The sequence below is a fragment of the Antedon bifida genome, chromosome 6 (genome assembly GCF_963402885.1).
Source record: "Antedon bifida chromosome 6, ecAntBifi1.1, whole genome shotgun sequence".
NCBI classification, from domain to species: domain Eukaryota; kingdom Metazoa; phylum Echinodermata; class Crinoidea; order Comatulida; family Antedonidae; genus Antedon; species Antedon bifida.
Genome location: NC_136231.1, coordinates 3,250,301 through 3,268,009, shown reverse-complemented (window position 1 = coordinate 3,268,009; position 17,709 = coordinate 3,250,301). Strand labels below are relative to the sequence as shown.

Sequence of the window (17,709 nt, the reverse complement as noted above, 5' to 3'; positions counted from 1 at the left end):
ACCTCAGAAAAAGATTGGAAAGCTGTGAGATGTGGTTTCTAAGGAGAATGATGAGAATTTCATGGACACATAGAGTTAGTAATGAAGATGTATTGATAAGAGCTGGAGTGTGCAGGAAACTACTGAAGGATATTAGGATTAGACAGATGAGATTCATGGGACATGTGTTGAGGAAGGGAGGTCTGGAGAACTTGGCATTAACTGGGAAAATAGAAGGAAGCAGGAGCAGGGGGAGAAAAAGAGTCGCTTGGTTGGCCAGCATAGTTGAATGGATTCGGAATAGAGGCGAGAATACCAAATAAAGTGGAGTTGCTGAACATAGCAATAGACAGAGAATTGTGGCACAACATGATCGCTAAAGTCTCATGATATGGCACTTCGAGAGAGAGATGTTGATTGTCAGGTTAGTATTACAATGTCAAAACATGAATGAATTCTACTACTGTATAATTTGTATTATAAGTAAAACTGAATAATGACGTTTCAATATAATATTGCTTACAATTGTTTTATGTTGTTCAATTCCTCAAATGTTCGTTCTCTGTAAACTTGTAAATTATTACCTCGTATGTCTCTGCAAAACACAATAGGCCTACATTTATTTTCATTTTATTATTTATTCGGTCTATTTCAATTATATACATAACAAAAAAAACTAAAATTGGGGTAACCAGGGTCAACCTAAGTGAACTTAACCTAATAATAAATATTATATCACCGGCACATTATGATTCTGTAAATTAATTATTAAACTAGATTTGAATTCGGTATTTTGTGAATTATAGGTGATTTTTCAACATTTAAATCCGCCAAAACCGCCAAAACGCAGCATGCACATACGTTAGCATAATATGAGCACAAAGTTTGATAACTCGACCACCTTTGTAAAAAGTCTATGATATTTGGCGTAAAATTAATCCAGTGTCAATTTAGGCTATAAATACAGAATCAACTACTACCACTACTACAATTATACTTACAGAGTTAAAAGAGATGAAGCAAAATAAGAAAATGCTCCATGTTCAATAGTAGTTATATTGTTGTTCTGTAAATATCTGATATACAAGAAAATAATCCAATCAGTTACATTTCATTTATAACTATTTTAAAAACAGTATTATATTTTCAAAATAATATTAGAAATATTTGTGACGGTTTCACACGCACTAGTTAATCGTGTGTTGAGTTTAAACTGATCCGAATCACATCACTTAAAAATAAAGTATCTCCTTTATACCTCGGTGTCACTAATGATACAACTAAACATTTACCTGTTAATAGGGTTCAGAAGTCACCGGATGTAGCTTGTTCAGCATATTTTCATCATAAATGTTTAAATATTTGAAAATAGATTCACATGCCACATTTCTTAGATGGCATTATTATTAAAGTAGAATAATGAGAAATACCAAACATTTTATTTAAATACGGTAGTATTCAACATAAAAACACTCACAATCTTTCCAATGATGTCAAACCAGCAAATACATTGGCCGATAATATACTAATTTGGTTATTGTTCAACTTCCTTTAAAAGATAAAATGCCAATAATTTAGTAAAAATAAGAAACTTATGTTACATTTTAAATCTATTATTAGTTAATAATATATATTAATAAAACTCTAACAAGTTTCTTAGTCTTGATTTGTAAAACTATTTTTTGAAAATAGTTTAATTAATAGGTAAAACGATCATTGAACTAAAACAATAAAGAAGTATCATGATAAAGTATGGTCATCCATATACAAGGCCATATACATGACTGCAGTCACGTGCGGAAATTTGACTTAGTGTTTACCGACCAATCGACCGACATAGGGAGCTAGAGTCGTGTTTGCACGCTACTAATACTAGTATTATTTATTTAACTAACTAACTAACATACTCCATATGTACGTAATATTAACATTTTAACAAAAATAAGACTTACAGGTAGTTTAATCTTGCCAAACCCGCAAATACATTAGATGCCAATGTACTAATTTGATTATTTTCCAACAACCTTTACAGAATAAAAAAAACCACAATAAATAATTTAAATATTCACTTTTTTGCATGCATTTCAATTGAACGGTTTTATCTATTAAGCTTGGTTCCCACTAGAACGTAACGCAAGGACGTAAACGCAACGTAAGCGTTTTAACCAATGACAAGCAAAGTTATAGACAGCAATCACAAGCGAATAAGCCATCGCTTGTGATTGGTCAATTCACTTGCGTTGCGTTACGTCCTTGCGTTGCGTCGCTAGTGGGAACCACGCTTTAGACCTGGTTTCCATAAAATCGCTACACGACAGAGCGTAGCGATTCTATGGAAACGCTAGAATTTATCGGGGATCTATAGTACGCGAGCGCTAAATATTCTTTGGTACACGTATACGATTCATCGCAGTTAAATCGGCAAAGTTGAACATGGTTGAACTTTGCCGATTTGACTGCGATGAATCGGGGAGCCTTCCCGATTGCGTCGGCGACATCTGCGCGTGTAGCGATTGTAATGGAAACGCTGTAGCGACGGTGTAGCGAAGGTTCTCTCACAAAGTGTGACCAGTATTACCAAGTGCGAAGATTAGTACAGTACACTTCACAAGAGTTATCACATTTAGACGCGGAGAAAAAAAAAACACTTACAGGCTGCTAAATGCGGTAAAACCAACAAATGCATTGCTGGACAATGTATCAATTTGGCTATTAATTGCCAATGTCCTATAAAGGTAAAATAATAGCACAGTTAATAATAATTATGTATACATTTACATATTTTTATATGAATTTTGACGAACGATTTCAGTGCGAATATCGCTTGCTGCGTGTCGCTTTGTATGTAAATTATTATTGCTTTAATTATAATTGTTTCTAAAATTGAATATGCTGTAGACGTTTAGTTGGAAGTTACTGTTACATGATTAAAATGAAAGCACATAAGAGAAACATGAGTTCAATTTGAAAGAGAATTGCAAAAATCATGTCATTACGGATATAGTTTATTTATAAAGTAGGCTTTTGCTTATACTTTTTCGTTAATTCTGAGCTTCTCTTCTGAGAATAGCGAAGAACCTGTGAAGCTGAGTCATTATTCCACTTATAACATTCAAATGTCATTCTAACTGACACACCACCACCAGTGGGTGAAGATCCTCCGCTTTCACGTACAAGAAGGCATTGAGTCGACGACATTGGTACCAATAGTACTTCTACTATTAATACTGCTATCACTCTTGGTGCCGGCCGAGGTCGTGTCAGTAGAATTGATGGTGCCGGTGGGCCTCCGCCTGGTGCCGGTGGGTCTCCGCCTGGTGCCGGTGGGCCTCCGCCTCCGCCTGGTGCCGGTGGGTCTCCGCCTGGTGCCGGTGGGCCTCCGCCTGGGGCCGGTGGGCCTCCGCCTGGTGCCGGTGGGCCTCCGCCTGGTGCCGGTGGGTCTCCGCCTGGTGCCGGTGGGTCTCCGCCTGGTGCCGGTGGGCCTCCGCCTGGTGCCGGTGGGCCTCCGCCTGGTGCCGGTGGGTCTCCACCTGGTGCCAATGGGCCTGGTGCCGGTGGGCCTCCTACTGGTGCCAATGGGCCTACTGTAAAAAGAACACTAATTGCTAATTATTATTTTTATATCGATACATGTTTTGATTGTAATTAATTAGTTATATTATTAAATGTATTACTCCCTGACACACTTCTTTGTGGCAAAAACAAAAAGCGTCACATTAGAAAGTTTTGAACATAATTCTTTTAATTATTGGTTAAACTATGATTACAATTAACAAGATATACTTAATTTTTAACATCATTGCGTTTTATTTCAAATACATTAGTATGTTTTTTTTTTAATCGAACAATAACCGGTACGTAACAATTATTAATTTCAAAAACAAAAAGATGATTTAATCATAATTTTTAACTAGAAAAAAAAAACTTACCACCAGAACCAGAAAAGGCGTTAGCTGAGTAACATCTGGATAACACTAAAAGAATCAAGAACTGGATGTGTTGAAAGATGAGCATCTTTAACATTTCTTACAGATTCCTAACTGAATGATTATTAGGCCTACTTAGTCTCACACTTTTCCGCTCTGCTTATCCGTAATAGAAATGAATTTTACTGAGCAGTGAAACCGTTAGCTAGCTTTATAAGATGCTCAATGCATTTACTTTACATACATCTTTAAAGACCAAATTCAGTAATCACATAACCACATTTCGTTTACTTTGATGGTTATTATCGTTATTAATATAGAGTACAAAATTACGTCAGAGTTGGAAACATATGGCAAATTATTCAGCTTCCTGGCGCCAAGCTACTCCACAATAGTTAAATACATTTATTATCTTACCTTATATTATTACATAACTGATAGAAAGAGTCTTACTTTATCTTCTTACGCAATTCCGTTAAGATCCGTAATAGAAAGAGTCTTACTTTATCTTCTTACGCAATTCCGTTAAGATCCGTAATAGAAAGAGTCTTACTGTATCTTCTTACGCAATTCCGTTAAGATCCGTAATAGAAAGAGTCTTACTTTATCTTACGCAGTTCCGTACAGATCCGTAATAGAAAGAGTCTTACTTTATCTTCTTACGCAATTCCGTTAAGATCCGTAATAGAAAGAGTCTTACTGTATCTTCTTACGCAATTCCGTTAAGATCCGTAATAGAAAGAGTCTTACTTTATCTTCTTACGCAATTCCGTTAAGATCCGTAATAGAAAGAGTCTTACTGTATCTTCTTACGCAATTCCGTTAAGATCCGTAATAGAAAGAGTCTTACTTTATCTTCTTACGCAATTCCGTTAAGATCCGTAATAGAAAGAGTCTTACTTTATCTTCTTACGCAATTCCGTTAAGATCCGTAATAGAAAGAGTCTTACTTTATCTTACGCAATTCCGTTAAGATCCGTAATAGAAAGAGTCTTACTTTATCTTCTTACGCAATTTCGTTAAGATCCGTAATAGAAAGAGTCTTACTTTATCTTCTTACGCAATTCCGTTAAGATCCGTAATAGAAAGAGTCTTACTTTATCTTCTTACGCAATTCCGTACAGATCCGTAATAGAAAGAGTCTTACTTTATCTTCTTACGCAATTCCGTTAAGATCCGTAATAGAAAGAGTCTTACTTTATCTTCTTACGCAATTCCGTTAAGATCCGTAATAGAAAGAGTCTTACTTTATCTTCTTACGCAATTCCGTTAAGATCCGTAATAGAAAGAGTCTTACTTTATCTTCTTACGCAATTCCGTACAGATCCGTAATAGAAAGAGTCTTACTTTATCTTCTTACACAATTCCGTTCAGATCCGTAATAAAAAAAGTCTTACTCTATCTTCTTACGCAATTCCGTTCAGATCCGTAATAGAAAGAGTCTTACTTTATCTTCTTACGCAATTCCGCACATACATCGTTGAGGGTTAAGGGTTTCATTATTAATATTTTTAAAATGGTAATGAATAAATCATAATACAATACTAAAGTGCCCAATATTATAATAAAATACTTACAGTAGCGAATAAAAAAAATGTTTGGATAAGCCCTTGATACAGCATGAAAAGTCAAATTTGAAGTAAACACTAAAACATTTAGGTTTTATTACCACTAAAGGTTTGCACTGCAGAAATAGGCCTATGATAAAATAATGTAAAAAAAGTACTAGATACCTTTCAATTAAATCTAAATTTCTTCACATTATTTCATCACGTAGATAAAAACATTCAGGAAAAAACTTGACTTTAAGCTACTTGTTATGGTACTGATGTTGACATAATTTAGTGGCATTTCTTTTTAAATGAATAAACTCAGCGCATGCGCTATATTCTTAAACTGACCTACGGACTATAAAAATGCTGTTTTTAGCTTTAGCCAATCCCGTGCCTTATATTAAACAATGTAGTGAGAGTAGACTAACGGAACGACATGCCACAACGTCTCTCTCGAAATTTAATTTACTATATTCAACGTGGATAACAACACTGGTTCATTAACAGTTTAATCATGAGTTACCTACATCCTATAGATATCGCTATTATAGTTATACATTTCTGTATTGTTTTTGGCATTGGAATATGGGTAAGTTGTTCATGTGTAAATTTAAATTTACACGATGTTATATATATTGTGTATTAAACCATAGAGCTATTATAGTATACTATAATATCTCTACGATTAAACTTAATCAATTAACTTATCAGCCAAACATTGAAAAAATGAGGATGGTCCGGGAATATTGTTTTAAATATGGATTGTGACTTGTAACTTTTTAAACATTTATTTTGAGTTTACTGCTTTTTTGTTGTATGTACTGTTAAATGATTGCGTTGATGTCTTTTATGCTTTGCTTACCTCCGCCAAGGAATTCTGGACCACTTTTAGTATTAGGCCTATAGCAGACCTGCTATAGATAGGACATAATTCGGAGAGCAGTCTTAAACAGTAACAAGTAAACTGAACTTGCTTTCTCGAGAACTACTTGTTCAAAAAACTTCATTTTTGTACAAGAGGTAGTTTTTAAAAACCTATTTCTTTTAAAATTCACCCGTTTATTTTTGGCGTTGCTGTTCTATTGTTAGTTGAAAAGCTGGTTACACCAAATTCGCATACACATGTAGTGAAATTAGCCTAATCACACACAGCAGTAAGACACACACACAGGAGTGCCGCTCGAGTTGAATGTTTTAAAGTTTAATTTGATTTGATTTATTTCGATACCATACATCAGTAACAAGCACAGACAAAGGCGATTGCATTAATTTAGAGGGATAGCTTTCTAAATTCTCAAAGAGGATTTAAATCATGAGGGGTCCCCTCAAACATAGTAACAAGTACAAAAGATAAAATTGATTTTTTTAATGGATACAAAAATGTAATAAAAATTAATAATTGGTTCATAAACAATTTCTGAGGTGATTTACGATTATGAATATTATCATGCAGTAGTAACATACGGTGGTATGATAAATCTAATCAGGTGGACTTGTTTATTGATGATACGACTGCATAGGTCGTGAAACGCCGTCGCTGTTTAAAAAAAAAGCTAGTTGATTAGATTTTATATACACTTCTGTGATTTGCTATGCTTTTATCCTAGTTTTAAAAATAGACCTACACCTGAATCCATTAGAATATAATATATAGGTACACCTATATGGTGCGGATGCATATTATGCATCCGCACCATATAGGTGTACCGTCATGTTATCGTAACATCATTTAAAGAATGTTTTCTGCACGGAAATTTATGGGTTGGTCCGAACAAAACGAAATATCTTCATTTATTAGCCGCCTATCACTCTTTTAGGTTTGATTGTTAAATTCTCCAAAAACCATAATTTGTATGCAAAAAAAAACAACATTTGGACATGCTCTCCCCGAAAGGGATTCTGAATAATTTCGATTAGTGACCTTCCTACCTATAATTATTTTTTTTAAATATATAAACAGCTGGTAGTACTTCTATTACCACATCCACCTTTTCTAGAGGACTTTTTTTAACCAGAATTGTTTGATTAGTGAGTATTAGATTTAGAAAAGTTTGTTTACTGAAAAATTGGGGTATGTGGGTCACTACGAAAATGTACAGTACTAAAGCTTAGTTTTGGATTATAATTGTTCTGTACAGTAGGTCACGGACTTTGTTCATTTCATACTATATCAATACGTAACTTTTACAAAATGTTTACAACTGATAGAAAAATAATAAATCATTATTTCTAAAATTATTAAATAGAATATCAATTAAAAAAATGAAAAAAGAACCATAATTAAAACGGTTACGTCAAAAAGTCGAGCGGAGTTTTTGTAAGAAAAATTTCTTGTTTATGTTTAGTCCACCAGTCGACTTTTCGATTTTTGTCTGTAAACTACAAGTATTATACGTATGTGACACCATGTGTGCCAAAATATTGATCTTTTTACCAATATTAAGTTGAAATACAGTATATAACCTATTTCTACAGTCAACACGAGGTTCTGCAAAAGGAAGTGCTGCTGGATACTTCTTAGCAGGAAGAAACATGAGTTGGTGGCTGGTAAGTGTTAGTATAAAGTTGACAAAACATCATGAATAGTAAAGTATAATAAGGTCAATTAATAATGACATACTGGTATTTTGTACGGTGTATACGCTGTACATTGTAAATATGTGTAATTATTTATTTTGTGATACTCTGATAGGTTGGTATGTCGATTTATGTAAGTAACATAGGCAGTTCATCGTTTATCGGTTTAGCCAGCACAGCAGCAGCAAATGGATACGCTGTTATTTCTTACGAATTTTCGGTTAGTGTATTTATATCGTCTTATGAGATTTAAAAGTAGTTGTACCAGTTTAATAAATCAATATAAAAATAAAAATATGTTGTTTTATAGCGAATGCTCAAAACCTCTGCGCTTCACATTTACCCCGGTCGTTGGAAAGCATACCGCTCCCATAATGTTTCAGCTAGTAATCAGCGCAGTTGTGATTGACCTTAATACTCTTTGCTGCATAAAGAACTCAAATCGCATGTCTCAAGAAAACAATAAATCTCCACATTCACCAGACACAACAACAACAGTTGAGATTTACAGTATTGTCATTTTGAATAACCAGTCTGAATAAGTGATAATGAATAATCAAATGAATAATAAGTGATGATGTCATATCACTATCATATTTGGGCATATCACTATCATATTTGGGCATATCACTAACATATAGACAGCGCTTAATAGACATAAAATGACATCTTTGTGGATAGCATGGTTTGCTTTGTTTTGTTCTACATACAGGGTGTCACGTGTTTAGCATTGCTTGGATTTGTATTCACGCCGGTGTATCTGTCCTCAGAGGTAATTACATAAATCCAAAGTACTGTAATATATAAAAATTAAGTAACACGCAAGGAGTGGTATGAAGAAAGTAATAAGCAAGGTAAAATCAAGAAAGCAATAATAAACAAAACAGTTTAAACAATTGAAATATTATCAAAAGCTACTGAATTTATAAGAGTAATAAGCAAGATAGTAATAAACAAGTTAGAAGTAAGCAAGCTAGAAGTAAGCAAGCAAGATAGTAATACGCAAGATAGTAATAAGTTAGAAGTAAGCAAGCTAGAAGTAAGCAAGCTAGAAGTAAGCAAGCTAGAAGTAAGCAAGCTAGAAGTAAGCAAGCTAGAAGTAAGCAGGCTAGTAATAAGCAAGCTAATAATAAGCAAGCTAGTAATAAGCATGCTAGTAATAAGCAAGCTAGTAATAAGCAAGCTAGTAATAAGCAAGCTAGTAAGAAGCAAGCTAGTAATAAGCAAGTCAGTAATAAGCAAGCTAGTAATAAGCAAGTTAGTAATAAGCAAGATAGTAATAAACAAGATAGTAATAAGCAAGATAGTAATAAGCAAGATAGTAATAAGCAAGTTAGAAATAAGCAAGTTAGAAATAAGCAAGCTAGAAATAATTGCAAGTTAGTAATAAGCAAGCTAGTAATAAGCAAGATAGAAGCAAGAGAGTAATAAGCAAGCTAGTAATAAGCAAGCTAGTAATAAGCAAGATAGTAATAAGCAAGCTAGAAATAAGCAAGAGAGTAGCCTAATAAGAAGCATGTAAGTAAAAAGCACGCTAGTAATAAGCAAGATAGATAGATAGGAAAGCCAGTGATATATTCTAGTGTTAAGTATACGTAATAGTTATCTTCATTTTAGGCGTATACAATGCCTGAATATTTGAAGAAGCGTTACGGAGGAAATCGTGTGCGCATGTACATTGCTGTAGTGACGCTCATATTAATCGTCATCGCGTCTATTTCGGTAAGACAACTTGTAACTTTTTAACACTTAAATACTTTGTTTTGTATTAGAGTAGCCTAATAACTAAGAATAGAGTCCCTCCTTTGGGCTATAAAGTGAATACTTTCCGAACGAGAGCAAGTATTATTGTACTACGACCAACATCTATTTAAGGTGAACACTTCTTGGGCCCCAAAGAATCCCCTTAATAGGGGGTTCGACTGCAGTAGTATGGCATGGCCTAATCAATGTTATAATAATTGGTGACATCTTTATTGATTGTCCAGGTAACTGGAAAAAACAATCCAAATGGTATACTGAGAAGTTAAGCAGTCTGTACGTTTTAGCATCGTTCGTCAATGCATTTATTTCTAAATTATTGTTCAAATCTATTAAATGTTTTGATTTTAGGGCGAAATGTACGCAGGTGCAATCATAATTCAACAGGTACTCGAATGGCCACTCTACTTTTCAGTTTGTTTAATGCTAGGGTTGACAGCTATTTATACGGTTATCGGAGGTCTAAAGGCTGTTATATACACTGACGCGTTTCAGTCGGTCATCATGCTTTTTGGTGCATTTATCCTGACGATTTTAGGTATAATATAATTATATTGTTTTGTCTACGATGTACTTAGTATTCCATTTCAACGTTTCCATACATTTGATCATTCTGATCATTCTGAGACCTTTTAATACACTTTTAATAGAGAAAGGAATGGTTATTACTTTTATTATCTGAATTATCATCGTGTTATGTTTAGTACATGGGTATTTTGTGCCAATGTACTATAGTATTTACAGTACGAATGTCTGATTCATTAGAAAATAATACTCTAGAAAAAGTACCGTAAGTACACTACTGGTTAATATCGTATACAAATTGATACAACTATATTTTAGCATTCATCAAAATAGGTGGGATGGAAAATCTACATAGTAAGTACATGGCAGCCATTCCGAATACCACATTACTCTGGGGTAACACTACATGTGGCATTCCTGGCAATGACTCTTTCCACATATTCAGAAGTGCAAAAGATCCAGCAATGCCCTGGCCTGGAGTTTTCTTTGGAATTCACATACTATCTGGTTGGTTCTTCTGCACAAATCAGGTATTTAAATAAGGTTATTTTGGCCAACTACTATTTACACAATAACATAACAAAAACAACAGAAAAAGAAAGATTCTTTATACTTTGCAACGTATTCCATCCGGGCTTTTCCACACCAATATCTCATTATTAGTGATCTTCACAAAATCAGATGATAGATTAACGGAAATAAATTGTGTTTAATTATTCATTATTAAGACGCTTTAGTAATAACAAAACAATCGTTTGAATGAATATTTTATTTGAAAACAGGTATATCAATTAGGTGTCTACATCAACAACATTTGATTATATTATGCATCGTCAATGCAGAAGAATTGATGGTGTCTTTATAATGTTATAATATTGCATTAGTTTAAAAAAGTGATTCAAGCGACCGATACAATATCATACGAATAGTGCCACAATCCCTAACGAGAAAAGCGTTTAAGCCAGTTAGTAATTCGTTTGAACGAATTGGAATTCGTTCGAACGCATGATATGGGTATAAAGTATAGTTGGTGACTTATTATGTTAAAATGTTTAATACAGTTAATAGTTCAGAGATCATTATCTGCAAAAAACCTGACACACGCAAAAGCTGGTGCAATGATGGCTGGTTATTTCAAGATTCTTCCAATGTTTTTGATGATTTTTCCCGGTATGATAAGCAGGGCTCTATATCCAGGTAAATGTTTGCCGACAGTTATACATTAATGAGGGTAATGAAAGACAAAAATGATAATAAAAATATTCCTAATATTGATAGGAAGATGATGACGACGATACTAAAAAGACAATATGAGAATAGGCCTAAATGATGTTACTAATATTGATGATGATAATGATGATGATGATGATAATGATGATGATGATGATGACGATTTTAGCTGCTCAATAACTTCAAGACAAGATTGTAATTTAGTTTCTTTTATTGCGATTCCTCATCGAACGCCTTATTCCTGAATCCTGATTGACTATAATAAACAAAACAAATGTTGAGTACTAACATGCAGTACCATAGCGTATAATTCATTCATTCATTCAATCTTGTATTTCGGAATCTCTGGTCCATAGAAAGTAAAAATAATACCTAGTACATCTCTACATAAGACTATAGCCTAATAACTACAGTAGAAAACAAACTTATATGTCTGTATCATACTTAAAAGGGTACATAGATAAAAACAGTGTATTAAACCAGGGAAGACTTTATTAACACTTCCCTGATTAAACTGTATAGCACTCACCAAAGATATGCTTCAAAAGCCTCTAAAAACTAATAACTGAACAGCCAACAGCACTAGCCTATGCTAGTTAACAGAATACAAGCAAAGCCTACAGTCTTCACACTACCAAGTACAACAGTCTACTGACCAAGCCGACATACTAGACAAGCCTAATTTGCATAACAAGCACCAGGTGTGTTACAGCAACTCCAATGATGATAATGACCACAAAGATGATGACGACGACGATGACCACAAAGACAATGACGGTGGCGACAAATGTGTACATAACGTATAACAGTTATCAATAATAATAATTCAGATGAGACCGTTATTGTCAATTTTCAGACGAGGTAGCATGTGCTGATCCTTCGACATGTGAGGCTGTATGTGGTGTTGCTGCCGGTTGTACTAACATTGCATATCCAAAGCTAGTACTGGAATTGATGCCTACTGGTAAGTCAAACGGTGTCGAGACGTCAAAAGGGAATAATAACATTTAAAAATCTAGGTGGTAGGAGACAGGAAAAGACAAAAGATCAACAACATATTAGTTAACTACTCTAAATTATCAAAATTGCTAGAGGTACTCTATAATTGTATTGAATTTAACCAAACATTTACACATGGTATTTCTATCGATATTTTGTTTAACCTTATAATAGTAGACTATAGTAACGTTATTATACAAATTGTATTACTAAATATCATAATACATATATTTAACAGCAAATCTGGATGAAAGAAACCAATAATTTTCACTAAGTAAGAAAGGAAATTTGGTTCAGTATTTTGTTTTCTGGGCAAGATAGTAGGACCTAATAATATTTTTGTATTAATGAGGACAACTTGTAATTTTCTTTTCGGTCAATAGCGAAGTTTTTATTGCTTATAATCACACGCATTTCTTTCAAACAGAAAAAGAAATTGTTTTAATGCATTTGTTTTCAACAGGCTTAAGGGGACTAATGATGGCAGCCATGATAGCAGCTCTTATGAGTTCATTGACCTCTATTTTCAACAGTGCTAGTACAATTTTCACCATTGACATATGGCCTAGAATTAGAAGTAAAGCATCAGAAGCAGAATTGATGATTGTAGGCCGGTAATAAACCATTTGTTTTTATAAGTTTTGTTATTTTGTAAAAGGTAATTTACTGCTGTTACAAAACTGGATATTTTATTATAATTTTATTTGTATAAGAATCAGAAATTTGCAAGAATATATCGAAAAAAACCCACACAAATCATGAGAAAGAAAACTTACTGTTACATCCGTTTCTAAAAAAACAATAATAACCAACAAAACATTAGAAACACAAAGGAAAATTTACTATGAAATTAAATCTTATATTTGGTATAATAATAATATCCTGGATTTATATAGCGCCTAATGTTGTGAAACCTCTAAGCACTGACAAACACGTATGGAAACATACTCCCATAATGCAGCTAGTAATCAGTAAGTTGTGTCTTGATCTAACTGGGTTCCCATTTATACACCTGGGTGGAGGCAAACGTAAGTCTTGCAAACGTAAGTCTTGCAATGTGGCGAGAGTTGGATTCGAACCTCGATCTCACGATCAGTAGTCGAAACGTCCAACACACTGCGCCACACGCCCTTATAAACTTTTTCTGTGAATCTTTCCTCAATGCATTCTTTCCAGAGTTAGCACTGTAATACTTGTGATTGTGAGCATATTGTGGTTGCCGGTGGTTGAAAAATATGGAACTGGTGAGCTGTTTGTTTATGTCCAATCTATGGTGTCTTACTTTGCCCCGCCACTTTTTGCAACGTTTTTGATTGCTGTATTTTGGACACGAGCAAACGAACAGGTAAAACGGATATTACTACTATCATTATTGTTGAACATTACTGAAGGATACATTTTAAAAACATTATCTTTTGTTTATGCAATGTTTCATTAAAATTGCTATGGATTTATTTTTAACTTAATATCTTTATTGAAAACAGGGTGCATTTTGGGGTCTTATGTCTGCGCTAGTTTTTGGATTTATTCGACTGGTATTGGATTTTACCTCCACACCACCATCTTGTACAGAAACGGATGATCGGCCAAAACTTATCAAGAATTTCCATTATTTACACTTTGCTTGTTTTCTGTTTGGATCTACGGTGTTGGTTACTGTGATTGTTAGTCTGTTTACAAAGCCAATTCCACTAAACAAAGTACGTATATTGAATATTATACACGTAATGGATGTTTTTGGAGAATATCTTGAAACTCATGGACATATTCTTTCCATTCCACAAACGTTTTATTACACAACTCTTTATTTAGGCCTAATACTGTTGATGTCAGCAACCAGCACCAGTGTTGCGTTAGTTATCGGCATACTCTCACCATTTGAAAATGAAATGTACGTTGACTTTATTATCGTTTATTGGAAAAAAATATAACCAATGCCAAGTCAACTATTTACGCACATTCAGTACTTAAAAAATTAAAATGGAATGAAAAATGCGTGTTTTTTTGTTTGTTTTTTACTTTACTCCTGTAACACCGATCATTTTAGAAAGATGGATCTTAATTCTCAAAATTTTGATTTTAAGGTATGAATAAAAAAGTTTGGTATGTATATTGGAAAACAAAACATTTCGATATGAAAACAAAATGTTGATTTACTTTTTACATTTCATTTAAATTTGTAAAATAAGTAATATATTATGAAATGGCTACCGGCAAATTGTATTCTCTCATTTTGCAATGTAAATTGTTCATTTATATAATCTTGAAAATACAATATTAACTAATTTGGCATTCTTCCAACAGTTAAAGTGGAGCTCCACCCAGAAAATTGCTATTTTTCATACATTTCAACTATTCTTTAAAAATATCATCCCTCATACTTCATATTTTTTTGAAATTTTTTTCAATGAGTATGATTTTCTTGAAAATCACGCCTTTTTGCGTTTTGGGGGGATACCTTGTAATTTCCTATTCTTTTACATGCAAAAGGGGGGTATATTTGAATATTTCTAAAAAATTAATTTCTTCACTAAAAAAAAAAAGTAAAATGTTTTTATATGTAATTTTTCCAGATCTTTTTATTTCTGGTATTGTTATTGCGTATACATTGCGCAATTTCGCGTAAATAGACACTTTTCCCCGTTGGGTCCAATTGGATTTTTTACTTTGCTAGGGAGTATGATCACGTGACATATTCTCACGACATTTTTCACACTGCAGCTGGCGATCTGTTATTGTCGCGATGTTATTTTTGACGGGCGAAAAGTACAGTATATTAAAACATTCTGGATGTGACCCTATCATGTTTCACAGTGTAATAAGTGATTATGAGATTATTACTAAATGTCAAATTTAACGAGATTTGAGAAAGACGTGGCTATATATTCAATAAAGCTAGGCCTAGGCCTACTAGAGTCTAGGTATGTAACGATGCTGCTTGGCCTCTAGCTGGCTGCCTGATAGCCTTACAGCAGTGAAGTTTGTTATGGCACCCAATCTCGGCCTACCCATGGGCCATGATAGGGTGCCTGAATAGTTGCTTTTCAGTCAGACATAAGCTTCCACATCTGTTACTATTCTTTACTATTCTGAGCAATACCAGTCTTGTTTTGTAGAGAATTTTGTGTTTCACAATTCTTAATGTGCGAGAAAACCCAGGAACGATAAATGGGACGAAACGACCAAGCATTTTCGAACCCATGACTACAGTCCTACCTAGACATGAATTCAAGCCTAGCTAGCTAGGCTGAGCAGACGATTTAGCTAGGCCTAGCTTAAAATTAATAAGCAATTTGATTAAGATTATTATGCTGTTATTGTGCAGTGCAAATCATGATGTTACATGTAAATTTTTATCGGAAATATTACTTGGGCCTAAACAAATCATATTAATTGTGTGTATAAACAGGGAGTTATAAAAATTATTTTACAACTCCCTGGTGGTATAAAATTGATTCGCCATTTTCCGACACATAATTTACCAAAGGGGAGACATTTCACCAACGCATTCACCGGCGACTAAAACGCGTCAGTCGCTAAGTGTAACGCGTTTTGCGACGTATTGTAAACTAATAACCCCTAAGTTACTGAAAAAGTGTAATGTAATAAAAAACACTATTTTCTGACCGATTTTTTAGAAATTAGTTTTTGGAAAATATTGCCATATCTTTCCTGTTTTTTGTATGTAATCACTTTCAATTAAACATACTTAAACATAATATAAGCTGAGAAAGTCTGAGTGTAGCTCCACTTTAAATGGTTTGACCTTTTGGACAAAACACTTGAACTATAGTGATGAAACAAATGGCAAAACAAATACGGAAGTGAATGAAGATTCTTCTTATCAAAATGCCTCGTTCAAGGAAAACCAAGAAGATGTAGAGGAGATGAAATCAGAAGAACAAGAAAAGAGTACTGATTCAAATGAGAACACGGCGGCAACCAAAAATCGGGGTTTAATTTGTAAGTTACCGAAAATAAGATTTAAAAAAAAAGGTCATTTAATAACTACCTGCAGTTGGTTCCTCACTATTTATTCCTATTGAAATCGGTATTACATAACAGACCAGGGTATTTGTACTCGAATTAAAAAGAATTACCATAAACAAGTTTACAATGTGATAGAAAGGACATTTTTGGCGCTAAAAAAACAAAACAAAAATACCCCAAGCGTACAATTACGTATGTCTGATACATGGTTTACTTCTCATCATTTAATTGGCGTGAACTGAAATAATAATTACTAAAAAATCAATGTTGTCAACAATGTGATTCAACAATTAAACAAACACCGATTATCTTTTCAAAGAGCGCTGCTATTCGTAACTTTTGTAAACTCAAACCCAGAGTAGTTTGTTAAAACAATAAAACGACCATTACTACTATTGGTATAATCTTGAATTTAATTTACCAATCAACAGGCCTAAAGCACACACGGGGAGAAAGTACCATGATAAAACGGATCAAATGGTTCTGTTTGTTTGGCTTTTCAAAATAAAAAACATTTTTCGTTAAAGACGTCAATCTTGCGAACGTCAAACTTTTGTACATCTAGCATTGTCAATTGCCAAATAAGCTATCTCCAGCAGTCAGCCGGACACACATCTATTCATAGAAATTTCTTTTTTTTTCCAAGTTTGGAAGTCTGCGGACACATTCCATTCCTTTCCCACTTTCACCCACTGACTATACTGTTTTCCCGTTTACAGATTCCATAGGATCTTGGTTGTTTTTAGTTGTATGCGGATTCCCACTGAGAACTTTGAACACAAACAAGCCTCGTGTATCAGATGGAAACCGTAAGCAAGATGTGAAAGTATCTCTGTATGAGAAACCTAAATGGGTTCGCATTCTGAATGTGAACCTGGTTATTTTGATTGCTTGTGGGATATTCTTCTACGCTTATTATGGTTAATTTTAAAAATCATTTTTGTATGGTTTTAAAATTTTAGGTAGGCATGAGGTATCTACCCTGCCTACCATTGCTACAAAATATTGGCGGTATTAATATCGCATCGATTGTCTAAAAAACAAAACCTCGGCAACATTTACTTCTTGAGTGAAAAACGCTGGTTTTATTTAATATAAAAAACACTTTTTAAATAACTTCAAGAAATGCTTCCTTTACACCAAAGATTGGCACTATTAATATCGAATCG

At 33.9% G+C, this 17,709-nt stretch overlaps 1 protein-coding gene across 2 annotated transcripts; it reads left to right on the top strand.

The window, feature by feature from the left end:
* The first annotated feature begins 5,914 nt into the window (after positions 1 to 5,914).
* LOC144845800 (sodium/mannose cotransporter SLC5A10-like) lies at positions 5,915 to 17,684 on the top strand. 2 transcript variants are annotated; one of them, XM_078703244.1, is made up of 14 exons: positions 5,915 to 6,047; positions 7,934 to 8,005; positions 8,151 to 8,255; positions 8,748 to 8,807; positions 9,653 to 9,757; positions 10,148 to 10,334; positions 10,640 to 10,851; positions 11,383 to 11,518; positions 12,408 to 12,515; positions 13,014 to 13,164; positions 13,727 to 13,895; positions 14,035 to 14,250; positions 16,303 to 16,513; positions 17,260 to 17,684. In XM_078703244.1, exons 1-14 carry the CDS (start codon positions 5,973 to 5,975, stop codon positions 17,463 to 17,465), a joined length of 2,013 nt encoding a protein of 670 aa, XP_078559370.1. In that variant the 5' UTR covers positions 5,915 to 5,972; the 3' UTR covers positions 17,466 to 17,684. The 2 variants fall into 2 exon arrangements, with proteins under 2 accessions (XP_078559370.1, XP_078559369.1); XM_078703243.1 differs by having other exon boundaries at positions 12,978 to 13,164.
* The last annotated feature ends 25 nt before the right edge of the window (positions 17,685 to 17,709 follow it).

Excerpts from the sequence above, each read along its gene's own strand:
- LOC144845800 (XM_078703243.1), top strand. The coding sequence starts at position 5,973 with ATGAGTTACCTACATCCTATAGATATCGCTATTATAGTTATACATTTC. Across the intron at positions 8,808-9,652 it reads CGGTGTATCTGTCCTCAGAG|GCGTATACAATGCCTGAATA; the intron begins GTAATTACATAA and ends TCTTCATTTTAG. Across the intron at positions 13,165-13,726 it reads GAATTGATGATTGTAGGCCG|AGTTAGCACTGTAATACTTG; the intron begins GTAATAAACCAT and ends CATTCTTTCCAG.